Source organism: Orbicella faveolata, unplaced genomic scaffold (assembly GCF_042242905.1).
Source record: "Orbicella faveolata isolate gen_17 unplaced genomic scaffold, um_ofav_v1 contig_24, whole genome shotgun sequence".
Classification (NCBI taxonomy): domain Eukaryota; kingdom Metazoa; phylum Cnidaria; class Anthozoa; order Scleractinia; family Merulinidae; genus Orbicella; species Orbicella faveolata.
The window spans coordinates 11,243,350-11,259,403 of NW_028301552.1; the positions used below are offsets into that span (position 1 = coordinate 11,243,350).

Consider the following 16,054-nt stretch of genomic DNA (forward strand, 5'->3'; position numbering starts at 1 on the left):
ACATCAGTTACAAGATTGAGATTGGCCGCGTGGGGGTACGAGGAGGACATTAGGCGATTGATCTCATTTTTAAAGGGGCTCAGTCACGGTATTTTGAGTTATTTTGGCCACATACAAAATTACCTTTAAATTGAAGGAAACCTGAAAATAACAGTTTAATAAGATAGAAAAACACCAAAGAGATAATGATAAACCATAAAGGAACAAGGATGGCTAAGGATGGAGAAGATTAACACGGATTACAAACGACGAATTTGAAAAATTGAGGCTAAACTTTTCAAGATTCGCAAACCGCGACTGAGCCCCTGACTGAGATTAACACGGATTACAAACGAAGAATTTTAAAAATTGAGGGTAAACTTGTCAATATGCGCAAACCGTCACTGAGCTCCTTTAAGCAACTCTGAAGACAATATTGGAATAGGCCACCTTAGATCAGAACCTTTTGCCTCCGTTTCAAAACGAGTCCTTGAGTCCTCGTGCGAATCTTTCGCCCTTCTCCCGTTCGCCGAAAAAAGAACGCCTGATCGCAGATTGTGTTTCGGGAAACACCGACATCCTCTAAAAAACAAAAATAAGTATTTCTCAAGGGACCAGTAATTAAGTGTATTCGATAACCAAATTTGACAAAGAAATTGCATAATAATCGACGAAACTTCACACGGTTTTGCAGAATTGCCCATTGTGAGTGATATAAAGCACAACACTCGTGCCTATTGTGGTTTTGTTCAGGTGGCCGAATTCGATAACAGATGAATTCGCTGGAAAAAATGCCGGTTGTTATTGGTTTCTAGGCGGTTATTTCCTTAAAATAAGATAAAACTGGAGTAAAACGTACAATTTTTATCGGATAGCACAGCTGATAAGCTTTGAATTGACATATGGTCTGTGGTGGTAAGGAGAACGAATGTCTTGCGTCGTCGTTCTTGATTCAAAATTAATTCCTAACTACTGTGAACAAGGCAGCCAGTCATGTCCTCGCGAGGCGGTACACGAAGGGAATAACCATTCTACTTTCTTTAATAGCTAAGCTGTAGTGTATTGTACCGATACACGAGGTCAAAACCTTATGCACTCCATTTGTTTGGGCCCTATACGGACATATAAAGGTCATGAAGTCTTCGAACCAGCAGCCTCCAATTGCCTCGACCAAAGTCGCAAATGCTGCAAATGGGTTATTTATAATGGGATCTATTTGCGACAGTCTCACAAAGGAATAGTGCTTGCACCAAAGTAAACTGAAAGCTGCTAAAACAAACAGATTGACTAGCTTTTGCACAGGGTTTTAGCAGCGCTTGCGACGTTGAAGATAATCAAATGCCTGAAATAAATCTTTTCGATTAATCTTTTGGCTTTGAACAGGGCATACGGCGATGTAATCAGGGTTTTAAATTTCTTTTGATTTTCTATCCCCTTAACGACATTTTTGCATAATTTGGTCTTTTTGCCCATGTCGCAAGTTTGTTTGCACATCGTTGTGTTGCCGACAAAATATTGGATGCTCCCTCGTGCAGACACATCAGGAGTCCTTCACAGCAGCTATACTTTACGCTCGTCCATCATGATTAGTTTGAAATTACGGCATTAAGATCGCTTATTTCATAGCCGATCGCTTATTTCAACAACCAATTATTGACCCAGTGACTCACTTACCGGTGTACTCTCTGCTTGTGTTGAACTCGTTCATAATAACGGGCAAGAACACTCCAAAACCTTGCCCGGTGCCCATAATTAATACTTGACCAAATGTTGCACACAAGCAAACGACATTAGACCAGCAACTATCTTGCTTTCTCGGGCTGCCCCGACCGAAACAGAACAACATGGCCGTGGTGACAGAGTTAAAAGTAATTGAAAAACATGCTCTGTTCAAGGTCTTGTAATGGTGGGTGGCTTTACCATTTATACAGCCTAGGCTAGCAAATACGGTTCCGAAAGCCCTACGCAAGCTGGACAAGAAGTGACAACTGAGCTATTCAGAATAACTGATTTCAGTTAATAAATTAATGAATATATAAATAAATGACTAATCAATAGATTATTAACCCGGTAGTTAGTTACCTATATGGTACGGTTTCGATGTCGATGGAACGCGACGATACAAGAAAACCCCAGAGCGCGCGTTAGATCCACTTGACATGTCAACGTTCACATTATATATAGTCAGGTGCTTGATTATTATGAGCTTTGTAAACAACAGTTAAAACCGAACACGATAAATCACAGGAAGCCAGTGCAGGTCGTACAAGGTAGAGGAGATATGGTCTCAGGTTTAGGTGACCCAGGTCACGAGAGGATGAGGGGTAATTGAGCTCTCCTATAGAGCCTTTATTCCCAAGATACTCTCTCAAGTTTTGCGCTTTAAGGCGCTTTACAAAAATACTACACAGTCCAGGAACACACGTGCATGGAAAAAGCTCTATCTCTATGATCATATTCTTTTTAGAGGGACCTCACACCTACCTCAAACATATAACTTATACTAAAATAATGACACAAAAAAACTCTAAAATGCAAATTAATATCGATTTCGCAAAATACAAATACAAACGTCCATCACAGGTTTGCGGCGAACGTTACGGTGGGCGTCAAATGCCAATTTTTAAAAATGTGTTCAGTTTTAGGATAGTTAAGCAATAAAGCGCAATGAAGTAACACAACAGCAAGTAGCGCAACTTACAAGATCATAAATGTGAGGTAGTGTATTGTTATTTCAAAATTATCTAGCATTTCTGTTACCTAAAACACATCCTAAATATTTCTTCAGTTATACAAATTATTAGGCAATATGATCTTTCCTGACTTATCTTGAGCATGGTCGCCTGTGTACTTCCAACTTCTTCGTAGCTAACTTGGAATTTCTGCAGCGTAGTTTCCTTTTAATTACCCTGTTTACGGCAGGAAGTATCACGTGGTATATATTGTTGCGGTGGACTGCAAGATGCTTTTATCACGTTATGGAAACCGGCTTCATAAACCATCAATCAGAATTTCAAACCTATTAATTTAAACTAGTACTCTAACATAGCTACGAGGCTCAGACTAAACCAAAAGAAATGACATTGGGTTTGCGTCATGAATAAACCACTTTCTTTTGATTTAGTCCCCTAATCCTTGGCGCCATGTTAGAGGCTCCGTCCACGCTACGCCGGAGAAATTTAAAAACGCAACAATCACCAGTCAGTTTGGAAATGTTTTTGATGAATCATGGCTCAAGTAGGGAAATCACATAATTACCGTGACATCGTCGTTTTCCAAATGCTCCGCTTAAAAGGGTTCAGGTTATTTTTCCCTCCACACGAAAACGTAAAGCCGGTGATTAGTGTGGACGGTAGACCTAACCGTAGGAATAAAGCTGCGTTTTTAAATATCTCCAGCGTGGTGTGGACGCAGCTTGAATCAGGTGAAATTTTGCATGCAAGCCGACTGAAAAGCATTTTTGCTAGTTAGATTTTATTACATCAGAATGAACCAGAATAGCAGGTAAAGAAAATTATTTTAGCCATTAACAGCTATAAACAGCAACTAGAGATATGTATGGTTGTTTGTCTCCATGATTTTCTTAAACTTGTGTTCTTACTGATCACGAGTGTTGCTATTATTTTTACACAGTGTCCAAGTAAATAAACGCTACCTATCGTCGTCTTTATTTCTAACTGAAAAACGTCAAAATCAGCAGCAGATGCGAGTCTTTACAGTCAAATCCCGAATGAAAGCAAGATGAAAGCAAAACATGCACTTCTCTTTCTTCTCTTTAATTTCCTATTTTCCTTAAAAGAGCTACGTCACAGTTCGCCTAGAAAAACGTTTAGCCCAAAGTTTTAGAGTTCGTCGTTTGTAATCCGTGTTAATCTTCTCCATTCTAAACCATCCTTTTTCCTTTATGGTTTATTATTATCTCTTTGGTGTTTTTCTATCTTATTAAACTGTTATTTTCAGGTTTCCTACCATTTAAAGGTAATTTTGTATGTGGTCAAAATAACTCAAAATACCCTGACTGAGCTCCTTTAATAGCGGAGATCTAAACTGTAGCTGCTTGAGTCTACCTAGTCTTGCAAATTCTTCAACCATGATCTACAGAAATAATTTAAAAATAAAAATAAAAATTCTATAAAAGATGAACAAAGGCAGCAAACTGAACAATAGACCTTGGGCTGAATTTTCGAGAGACATCTATTTACCGTTGTTTACAGCCTTCTATGACAACAATGGCTGAGTGATTTTATATTCTTCATGGCACAGCTGATTGCTTTTCGATTCATGAATACGAAATTGAGCTTGAAGTTCTGCTGTACATGTCCTGATGCATATGTATCAACTTTCTTCACGTGGCAGAATGTTCCGCAGGAATGAAAAATGCATTTCAAAAGCACAGTGAATAAATGTACTTACTGCTTGCAGTTCGGGTTTTTATTGTTTCGTCGAGATTATAACTACATGTTATCCCGTCTCAGTTGAATGACCAACCAACGGCCAATCACATTAACATTTGGCAACTTGATTAATTCTGTTCGGAAACCGCCTCGGGCTTTTTAAATTTTTACGCAAGCGTATAGTTGTTCAAGTTTTCAAAACACATTTTTGGAACTCAAATCATCTATCTTGAGAAGCCTGAAAGAAACAACATCGTTTTCTGTGTATTCAGCATTACCCGGAGCTGTACATCTTGGTTGAGTTTTGCCTTCATTGATATGCTGTGAAGTTCAGGCAATGCGGTAAGTTTCGACGTGTTGGTCACCTGATAAACAGTTCTAGAATTTAAGTTCTAGAAGCGCAAAGTTGGTCATTTAGAAACTGGGAAATCTTTTCCTCGTAATTCTTAAAACGAACGCAAAATCTGTCCAAAACGTTGCTTTTTTTTTTTTTTTTTTTGCTTTTTCTGCAATGCGCGTTTGAAATGTTTCAAACATTTGAAAATCAAATCTATGAGTCGACTGAAAGTTAGTTGAGCATGACCGATCTGCTCACAGAAAGGATTTCATGAAAGAGGTCAAATGATGGCATTTCAAAGTTTGTTGAGGAGCCGAGGAATCTTTTTATTTCAATTAAGAATCCTTGGGTCTGACAAATGAAAAATATACGATCTGAGTTCGGCAAGATTACTTGAAAGTCCAACACTCTTGGTGGCAACTGATTTGGCACGACGTCACTCTTTCGCTTCAGTATACCGCAGTCAGTTGTGATACTTCTCCTTAACTCTAGCTAGTTTTCGAAGCTGGTTTTTCCATTTCTTTTATTATCGTGCCCACAAAATGAACATTTGGAAGTGAGCGAACTTTGGGCTGAATTGCATAGATACATTCTGTTCATTCCAAGACGACAAATGAAAGTCCGCATTAAGTTGGCTCAAACACTGAACAAATTTGCAACAGAAAATGAAATTTTTCGTCATCATTTAACAATTTTTAGCCGAAACCTACCAAAAGTAAGAAGATTAGATTTGCAGTGATCCAAAAGTTAATATTGTTGTCAAACGCACAATATCATTGCGGTCGTGTGGTCATAGTTTAAGGCACTCTAGTTGACATCTCAAGAGCACTTAAAAACCCGCGCATGTTTGTGTAAGTTGAAAATATTGTGCTATGCGAATTTTAACAGTCGTTTTACGAAGTAAACTATCACAGATTGAGGATGGAAATAAAACAAACAACTCCGATGTTAATCATCTCGTTATGCTTGATTGCGCTCCGCACTTCACACATAATCTTTATCCTGCTAGGACATTGCTGAAATGGGCCACATAAATATATAAAACATCACTGTTCAAGGTTTTGAGAAATAAGTTCGTAGCGGGAGTTTATTGCGAGCTTCCGATTAGCCATAGGAACAGAAAAGTGCATAAGTATAAGCCAGCTGGATGTTTAAATTCAAGTAAATTGAACGCTTACCTTAAAAGAGCATGCAATATCTGTATGCTTACAAATTTTAGAATACGTCGATAAAGAAGGAAACAATCCTGCTTAACTCTGTCATTTTAGAGCATTGCCGCAGACGAGATTTTCCATTTTTGATTATCTTTCGCTAAGTGTATTCTCCCAGCACAACCCAGACGCAGAGAGTCCTTGTACAGCAATAGCTCAGTGGTCTGTCCGGATTTCATAATTTACTTTTTACTTATAATCTATAAATATATGACTATGATCCGTTATTTTTTGGTTTGAAGTTGAGAGAGTTTGAAGATTATAGCAAGAATGGGAAATTCATCGTGGTTCATAACACTTGCTCTTGTGTTCCTCAGTGGACGTACAGTGGAAGGTAAGAAAAAAAGAGTCGAATTAGCTTGAGTACTTTTAAGGTGGCTGGCAATAGTGTCCTGCAATGCTAAGGGGCAATCGTTGCGATCATTTCTTTACAAAAAATGGCAATTTTGGGGTCGCAAATTTTAATGATTTTCCAATAGATTCTTGGCTTGTTTACTAAAATCTGCATGATATATTGATTTATGGAGGGCGTTTTTTGTCTAAATAAAACTACGAAAAAATTGTTGATATTACGTGAGATCGGTAAAATGGTCCATTTGTCAGTTGGTGAATTCATAATCGTACCTTTCTGGTACGCTATTGCGGTATGCCAGGCTCGTTTGGTCTCGCCATGGGGTTTTTGCCTCGACCACGTCTCTCCAAAATATGAACCACGGCTTGATTAAACTCGTTTGATGTTCCACCGAAGCGTACCGTACCTTACCATTTCCCCGGGGGGGGGGGGGGGGCGGTACTTTGGGAATTTCTGGGTGGGGATGTGCCGCTGTGACTCTGGAACCCTTAGCCTATACCAGAGCTAGTTCAGCTGAAGTTTGCTAACCTATACTAGAGTAAACTTCCCAAATCCCCCCATCTTTGACACTGTTGAGGCTGATTTGCGTAAATTTAAACTTGCCGATTTGATTTTTTTATATTTTGAGTGGCAATTTCTGGTTTCCTTACTCCAGATAAAACCTTCAACCAACCAGTCAGTTTTGTGAAAAACGATACCCTATTCTAGACCCAAACGCTCTGATTTACATACCCTATCCTAGAGTAAACTGCTTGAAAACCATACCCTTCACAGCGGCAAATACCTATATACATATATGGCAGTGCCCCCCCCCCGGACCATTTCATACTATATACTTAATTACAGGTCCTCCTGATGGAAACAGTTACATTTGTTTTCCCGAAATTTGGATTTAGCGCTTGCCACGTGACTGGAAAAGCAGCCAAAAAGAGCGCACGTTAGATTCAACCGAACTCCAGCTATATATGTTAGTTATGCGAGTTGTATACGTAACAATAGCCTCCATTTGGTGCGAAAATATGTTCAGAAATTTATCCGCGGGCATTATCTGTTTCGAGAAGCGAACAGTTTTCCGAGAGCGAAGCTCCGAGGAAAACTGTGAGCTTCGAGGAACAGATAATGTCCAAGGACAAATATTCCAGCCTATTTTCGCCCCAAGTGGAGGCTATTGTGTTTATTATTCTTCAAACCTTTTTCGCAACGCGCGCAGTTTTGAAAATTGGGGAATATTTTCGGATATTCCCTAGTTTTAGCTTGGCCTATTCTGTCACGTGACGTGTTTAGACCAATCGCGCGCGAGCGAAAATATTTAATGGGTTATAATCTCGGAAATTCCACAGTTTTAGCTGGGGAATATTCGGTCACGTGACGCGTTTAGACCAATCGCGCGCCAGCGAAAATATTTGATGGATTATAACACGGAATATCCCACGAGTCACTTTTATTTTACTAGGTATACAAACGAACCTTAACGCGAGTGTTTATACCAAGAAAATACAAGTGACAAGTGGGATATCCCAATGTATAGCACGAGGGAGCATTGCATAACTATTTTATAGCATGCCATGAGAAAATACCGTGGCCAACACAATCACTGCGACATACGCGTCACGCATGATAGGAAGGTTAGAAGTAATACCGTCAAATATTCAACGGCTTTCCTATATTTTGACTGGCCGTACTTTCTATGGCATGGTATAAATAGCAATATATATATATATATACTAAATGTTTACTCAATCAGTCAGTAATTATGCAATTCAGTCAGGCAATTGATCTGTGAGTCAGCTGTTTAGGCTGTCAGACAGTCAGTCATTTGGTCATTCATTCATCATTCATTCATTCGTTTGTTCGTTCGTGTGTTTTTTCGTTCGTTCGCTCGTTCGTTCATTCATTCGTTCATTCGGTCAGTCAGTCAGTCAGTCAGCCAGTTGCTAGGGATCAGTGAGTTTAGTTGTTCAGTGAAGTAGTAATCTAGCGAGCTAGCTGACCGCTAACTAGGTTGTTACTCCATGTTTGTTACTTATTAATTAAGTTTTACTTTCCTGACGCGGAAATGATGTGCACTGACGTAATTCTTTTACTTTATACAGGAGGACTTCCTTGCGAAAACTTTGGCGTAGGGATAGGCGACAGAGCGAAAGTTAAGAATAGTCAGATGACCGCTTCCACAGTTTTAGGAAGCGACTACAGAGCCTTCAACGCCCGCTTAGATTCTCCCATAGACAGAGGATGGTGTGCCTCGGCAAATGGAGCACAGGGCAGCTATCTTGAGATCGACTTGGAAAGAGATTACGCGTTCTGCGGGATAAGAATACAGGGTGCGGCACATGGACACGTGAATACTTTCCAGCTGAGATTTGCTCGTGATAAAGAAGGTTCTTTTATTCCATTTGGCACGGTAAGAGATGATGTTACAACCGAAGATAGTCTGCAGTGCAGGCGTTATCTTGGAACGGATCGCTCGATAGACCAGGTTTTCGATTCCACCATCTTGGATTGTAATTGGAGTGCAGGGGGTGAGGTGGGGCTGGTGGGGCACCTCACGCCTACGCTCTCGGCAAATTTTCCACAACCCTCCACAGTTACCAAATCCAAGATGGCGGCCTAACACTCGGCTTCACGGGTCCACTCAATTTGCTAAGTATTTCCTTGTAGGCTTTAGGTCTCGAGTTCTCTAACTAGAGAAACCAGCTGGTGTTTCCTTTTTAAAGTGTGAAGGGGTTCATTCAGTGAACTAAGATTCAACGAAATTTAATGGCCCTAGCCTGTACGATGTAGTAAAGGTTAAGTCTGTATACGAACTAAGTGGCCAATCAGGCCGACGCTTATCTCTGGTTTCAGAAGCATTAGGTGACTATGGGTTTTTCTTCTCCCTCTTGTATTGGGATGTTGGTCCATTGCAGGATTACCCCTAGTATTAAATTTGTCGGCACTCATTTATACACTTGGGAGGAGAGAGGCACTCTGAAAGTAAAGTGTTTTGCCTAAGAGCACAAAACAATGTCCCCGGCCAGGGATCGAACCTGGACCTATCGATCCAGAGGCAAACATACCAACCATGAAACCACCGCACCTCCTCCTAGCCTGTAGTACAGTGGGTGCTTAATCATGAGATTTAGCCATAAGTGTAATAGCGGAGCTCCTGCGTGCCAAAGTCGGGCAAGCGGAGCCCCGTACGTTAGAAAATTTGGTAACCATCGATCTCAGGAAGTTGACCGCTGACCAGGTACTAGTTTCCCATTGGATCGCAGGTCATTACTCTGGGGGAGAATGAGGGAGTACGTGCAAACGTAATTTAAGGCGGATCAACCCCTGCCGCGTTTTTGGGTATAGTTTGTTAAAATTTAACTGGAAAAATAGCGAAACCACACACTGAACAATTACATGCTCGCAATTGAGCATTCTCTAAGTTTCCGATCCAAGAAAAACAAATCCTCCTTTTCCTTTATGGTTAGTCACTGCGATCAGGAGCTCCGCTTTTAGGCTTGGCTAAATCTATAGATTAGTTGGTTTTGAAGAATCTGAGAGAAAAACACATTACTCTTCTGTGATCACCGCTTTCGCAAAGCGTGTTTCCTGTTCCTCTCATACCAGGAAGGACACATGGTTATTGATTAGTGCGGAAACGTGGTTTGAGCGCTGTCAGGCATTGAAATCCGGGGATCGTGATTTCAAGTTGTGCGTTCTGACGACAATAGCTGGTGTTGTTCTGAGTAGTTCCGAGTTCTCCCCTCGGCCATGCTCGTAAACAGCCCAGTTGTCTGCTTTGTGAAAGTTGGGATCTGTAACCTTGTCTTAAATTATTTGTTTCACTGTTTGTTTCCCTTGGTCGTGAAAAGCTCTATTGGGGAGTGGTCCATCAGTATGATTTTTATTTATTTATTTATTTATTTACATCTCTATTTTTGTTTAGACTTTTAGCAGGTTTACAGAGGAAGAGGAAAACGAAGAGTTTCATCCTACAACACCGTTTCCAGTCGGAAGTGTTGTTCGGCTTTACCCTTTAACTTTTTCGGGCACTGTACCTTGCGTAAGACTTGAACTGTTCGGGTTTCCAGGTATGGAGCTGTGTAATGCCATCTATAAAGTAAATAATGATTATAGTATATGATTTTGTACGCTCATCACTGCGTTTAGCGAAAACTGCAAAGCTAGAGTGGCCTAGTTACTACGCCAGATATCCCGACCACGAAGGATCGAAATCATTATACGGTGAGAAGGTTACTCGTAAGTTCGAGGATGCATTCATTCCTGCATTCACTCACTAGCAGATACTCGTTACACCAGTTAAAGTGATAACAAGAAGACCAAGTATTTGCTTAGAGCAGACAATAAGGTTACATCTAAAATAATAGGTAAATATATCCACTTAATGTTTCAAAGAAGAAAAGAGATTCTTAATTCACAAATGTAATAAGCGTTTCGAGTTTTCCAATTAATCTGTATACAGATATGATAAATGTTGTTTTTTACGTTTTATTAGTGAATGTTCAAACCTTAATTGTAACTGGACCAATACCTCCCTTTGGAGAGTAAGGCGCAATAAAGATATACTGTTACTGTTACTGTTACTGTTACTGTTACTGTTACTATTACTGTTACTGTTACTATTACTGTTACTGTTGCTGTTGCTGTTGCTATTGCTGTTGCTGTTGCTGTTGCTGTTACTGTTACTGTTACTGTTACTGTTAAAAAAATATATGTGACCTTAACACTGTACAATCCCTGAGCTTAGCGGAATAGGAGGGAAGGTCTAAACTTTTCATTTCCCTGCTTTTTACTTATGGTTCAAGTTTCGTCTTTAGTGGGTCCCACCCTTTTCCGTGCTTTCTCTGTTATAAATATATGACGTGGAAGTTGCAAAGTACTTCTTGTTTTTTCTTCGAGTTCTCATCACCTAGGTAATGACACTTCCCGCTTAATTTTTCCCTGCCTCGGGCACCTTTACTCGGGGTTGGCGGCTTCTCCTCCACGCCCTTCCCAACTTAATTAATTGCTGGGTTGTGTGCTGCTGTTTGAATCACCCTCAAGCTATTAATTTGCTTTGTTTCCAGAGCCAACAGTCACATGCTCGCCACAGTATATCATTGCTGAATTCAAAAGAAGCAATTATCCGGATCTTGAATCCTCAGAGATGCATCTAACAGATACAAGTTGCTCGGCCGAGTCCGAAAACGACACTTACATAACCTTCCACATTCCTTTCCGAAATTGCTCTACTGTCAGGGTACAGACACCTGACCACCTGGAGTACAGAAATGAGGTTATGCGTCGTATAACGCAGGGGGTAATTACGTACAAAATGGATATGAATTTTCCCATCACCTGCAGGTATGACCGGAATGTTACGTTGAACGACTTGGATATTGAAGTCGAAGAAGAGGAAGAAGAAACTGGTACGTACATAACACTTCCGTTTTTATGAGTCAGCAATAAAATCCCTAAAAATTTCTGCCGCTAATAGATGTGTCGGCGCTTTACTTTGGCTCATTATCATGAAGTGACCGTCGGCAGCCATTCATCACTCAACTCCATCTAGTAAAATAAGCATAAATAACTCGTGAAAAGAGTTTTTTGAGAGTAACTAAGTGTCTTGCTCAGAAACTGAATATTGCAAAAATAGCGAAAAGAGTACTTCAAAGATAAGGTTATTATTTTCATTGGTCAAAGCTGGATATTTGGGAGTTATTAGTGTCTTAACTTCTAAGTGTTTAAAAATGGTGAAATACGAACTTATTGGCACCTTTTGTAAAATTTTATTTATTATATTTATTTATTATTTATTATTTTCTAAATTTTATTTATAATTTTATTTATTTATTTATTTATTTATATATTATGTCCAAGTAGCTATAGATATATTTTTATTGTTCTTGATCAGCTTTTTGTAATATTTTTAACGTGGGTGTGGTGTCTAACGACTTTACCAACGAAATCAAATGTAGATGTAGATGTAGAAGGAGTGTGGATGCAGCGTATTCAAAAAAAGAGCTGAAACTCGGCTATCCGAGAAAAATATATTATCTTAATTTTGCAACTACCTCATACACAGCTTGTTCTCTCTTCCTTGTGTTCTAAATTCCCCAAAACTAAAAATAAAAAAAAACTACCTGAGACGTTTGACCGAGGTCCAAACAATGACCTGGGTCATGTGTGAGCCCAGATAGTCCGGCGAGATAGCGATATGCCACCGCGCCTCCATCTTGTCTTTCTCATTCTGCAGGTGATCTCCATTTATTTCATCTTTATACCTCAAAGAAAACAATTATCCAATTTAGTGAAGTTGATTAGGTCCATGATCTTCCTTTAGTGAGTCGCTAAGTTGCTTTCTCTTAAAGTATCTTTAATTTTCTATCCGCAGAAGAACCAACCGATTCAGGTGCCCGACTTCAGCCTTGTCATTGGTTACTGGTTACTCTGTGGCTATCTGGAGCTTTTCTCTACCGGGCATCGGTGGCTGGACGCGGGCAGTTCTGATGATCAGTTCAGCAGTTCTTGTAATGATCGAGTTTCCAGGTACAAATAGTTTGTTTTTTCAATCCTTCTTCGATGGTAAGAGTTTAATTTATTCACTCCCTCGCGCGCTAAGATTTGCCTGACCACGATGATGTAGAATTTTTTTCACTATTTTTCGGTGTTCTTGTTTTTGTTCTTAGTGGTTTCATGACTGCTATGTCAACGTTTGATCACCATGATCACCTTCATCGTTATCATTATCGTCATCATCATCGTCGTTTTTATCCTCATTATAATCACATCGTTTTGGATCCTGTTTTCAAACAGAATCACATTGTGTACATGTGGCTACTGTTGTTATGGTAGTATAATTACACCCAATGAGAAATGCCTTTCGATCATTTTTTGAGAAATGCATCGTTATCACACAGGAAAAACCCAGGCCATAAGTTACAGACTCAAAAGGAGTTTCAAATTCACTTCCAAATTCACTATTGCAAGGAAGCTGAATCAAGAATCGAATGGCAAATCAGGAGTATATCGCTTGACCTAATTTGTTACTGAATTCTGTGGTATTACCGCAATTTAACTACAAAAAGTAAACCAAAGTGTCAGAGACTGCAAGGTTGATTGAATGCTCTTGGCTTGATATTTAAGTTTAGACAGTCTGATCGAACAATGTGGAACAATGACTCGGTCAAACTCCATTATGTTGTAGTGCTGTAACTGAACTAAGTGTTAGCCAATTATAATTTCAGTTAGAGCGATTTTCAATTAAGTGTAGTAAAACCAAAACCAAACCAATTGCTTGCCAATTAGACCTCTTAGCCAATCTCAAACCGTCCTTTATTCTTATACGTGAAGACTTAGGTCGAGTGTAATTACACCAAAGTAGACACTACACTTGGGTTGGCACCAACGCAATATTTCTTCTTTCTTATAGGTGGCATCTCCGGAAAAGTTTGGAAATTCCTGGAATTGGCAAGAAATATCTGAGATATCTTATAATGTAGCTGATTTGATAGGATTATTCACAAAACTTAGCAAAATCTAGAACACTTTTTTTTAAATCGTAAGTGTCTTATGGCATATGTAGGTCTGTAAAAAATTACGCATTATTGACAGCGAAATGAAGCATCAAAGTAGATACAAACCGAGGGAGGGGAGGGGGCGGAGAGAGTGAAAAGTGATCAAGTCTATGCTTATACGCTCTCGTAGTTTCCTTGCAACAATATCCAGTTTCATAACGGCAGACCATAATAGCAAGGTTCGTTTTCAGACCACAGCAGCTGCAATACTATATTCCTTGGTTTGGCATATATACCAGTATGGTTTTTACAGGACAATAGAAGACGAATCCTCTCGGGGTTATTTGCACTCCCTTGGCGCTTATTCGAATTTAAGATATCTCAGCCCTTTTCACAATTAACGTTGCTCATTAACATTGCAATGTAATTGCAAAGAAGATGAAATGAAATTTACAAACTGCTCGAAATTACCTCACGAGCAAGCTGGGAGTTCTATTGTAATGTAATATTGGAATATAAATGAGAGAAGTTAACCGTTAAAATGGCTAAAGGGTGCTTTCATTCAAATGGCCATCAGCCATGCAAATTTATTGGGAAAAAAATCACTCTCTATTTTCCAACTGCCCGTAATTTACTCTGGTTGCCCCCCCCCCCCCCCCCTCCCAAATTTTGCATAAAGTATTGTTGTGAAATACTCCTGGGAGGTCTGCATATTCCCAAGAGCATTTTCACAACAATAGTTTATGCAAAATGTGGGGGGCAACCAAAGTGAATTATGGGCAATTGGAAAATAGAGAATGGTCTCCGATTCATTCTTTCGGGACGCCAAAATGGCCGAAGTGACGTCATGTGAAAACTCTCTATTGCTGTGCGTCATGGTGTGCCCAGAAGTATATAGTTTAAAGTTCTGTTATTTTGTGGTTTGTGGACTATTGTAGGCTAGTTTGCCGTTAGTTTTACAGTGCACGAATAAACTGCTGTTTTTATACTATTTGTGACAATATACAATGTAGATTTTCAGGTAGAAAGGCTGCAATAGGGTGGAGAAGATAAACCGGGAATCGTGATTTCTGAACTTGCCGGAAGCAGCGAGTAAGGGCAGCAAAAAAGCTTGGACGCCATCAGGGAGGGAAACTTATTGAAAATGCAAGCTTGTCAGTAAGCGAGACCACTCTGTCACCATCTCCGTTATGTCATTCCAATAGGTTTATTCCCGGGACCCACAAAAGTTTCCACGGAAAACTGTCGCACAGAATATAATTTAGCGGAAATGAGCTTCTTCCATAATTTACCTATATAGTATAAAGCTTATTTATGGGAGTACCCCCTGGGGTCTAGATTATTCTTACCCCAGACTAAACTGCCTAAAAACCATACCCTTTACAGCGGCACATACCTATATTATATATATGAGTACGCTCCCCACCTCTGGCCCCCTCCCCCCCCCCCCCCCTCCTCCTGGACTGTTTTTCAAGTCTTCTAAACTTCCGTGTCGGGAAATTTTCATTAGTACTCTGGTTTGTTTTTAACATGCAGTTAAACTTTGAGAGTTGATAAAACGTGTATTCCCTTCACTAGTATAGTCATAACTATTGAAAGAAGTAGTAAATAAAAATTCCCCCCACGATTTTTGCCTCATGTCGGGCAACAGTCTCTCCCAATTTCGATCAGCGACAAGCGTTGAAACTCGCCGAAATTGAACTCAAAATGTGCCCTTAACTTGCTAAAATTTTCGTTTCGAGATACGAAGAGAAATATACTTTGAAGCGTTCTTTCGGTGTAATGAGAGAAAAGCACAAGAAGCGTGAGAACGATGACCCATTGATCGATAAAGTGAAGGCTCATTTTAGTTTAACACAAGAGCTCGTCCATTTTATATACAAAGGAGTCTCAAATGTTGCTCCGGCGAGAGATATCCTTTGCAAGATCTGAATTCCACCACGCCTGAGCCCAGCTTAGTAAGAAAATAGTTTTTGTCTGTGTTTGTTCTTTTCGATTTTCAAAACGCCTTAGCTTAGAGATGCCGTAGAAAATGAAAGAGCGCAATCGTAAATGTAAGTAAGTGAGTAACTGAAGATCCTTTATTTAAACACGATGGGATAAAAGCATTACATGCTAGTACCTATAAGTGACCTACGAGTGAAACTGGATAAAATGTATCAAATGCGTAATCAGACTTGAAAGTAAAACCAATACAATACATGATATATATGCAGTTGGACCCCGCCAATAATAATAATAATAATAATAATAATAATAATAATAATAATGGCATTTCGGGCAGTATATCCACA

At 39.6% G+C, this 16,054-nt stretch overlaps 1 protein-coding gene across 1 annotated transcript; it reads left to right on the top strand.

Annotated features, from left to right (window-relative positions):
- Nucleotides 1-4,531: 4,531 nt before the first annotated feature.
- On the top strand, nt 4,532-14,751 carry LOC110043173 (uncharacterized). The gene is made up of 7 exons (XM_089292844.1): nt 4,532-4,715; nt 6,164-6,255; nt 8,367-8,674; nt 10,190-10,334; nt 11,331-11,672; nt 12,638-12,792; nt 13,676-14,751. Exons 2-6 carry the CDS (start codon nt 6,192-6,194, stop codon nt 12,751-12,753), a joined length of 975 nt encoding a protein of 324 aa, XP_089148970.1. The 5' UTR covers nt 4,532-4,715; nt 6,164-6,191; the 3' UTR covers nt 12,754-12,792; nt 13,676-14,751.
- The last annotated feature ends 1,303 nt before the right edge of the window (nt 14,752-16,054 follow it).

Coding starts and splice junctions, on each gene's coding strand:
- LOC110043173 (XM_089292844.1), top strand. CDS start 6,192: ATGGGAAATTCATCGTGGTTCATAACACTTGCTCTTGTGTTCCTCAGT. Junction 6,256..8,366: donor CAGTGGACGTACAGTGGAAG/GTAAGAAAAAAA, acceptor TACTTTATACAG/GAGGACTTCCTTGCGAAAAC. Junction 8,675..10,189: donor CTTTTATTCCATTTGGCACG/GTAAGAGATGAT, acceptor ATTTTTGTTTAG/ACTTTTAGCAGGTTTACAGA.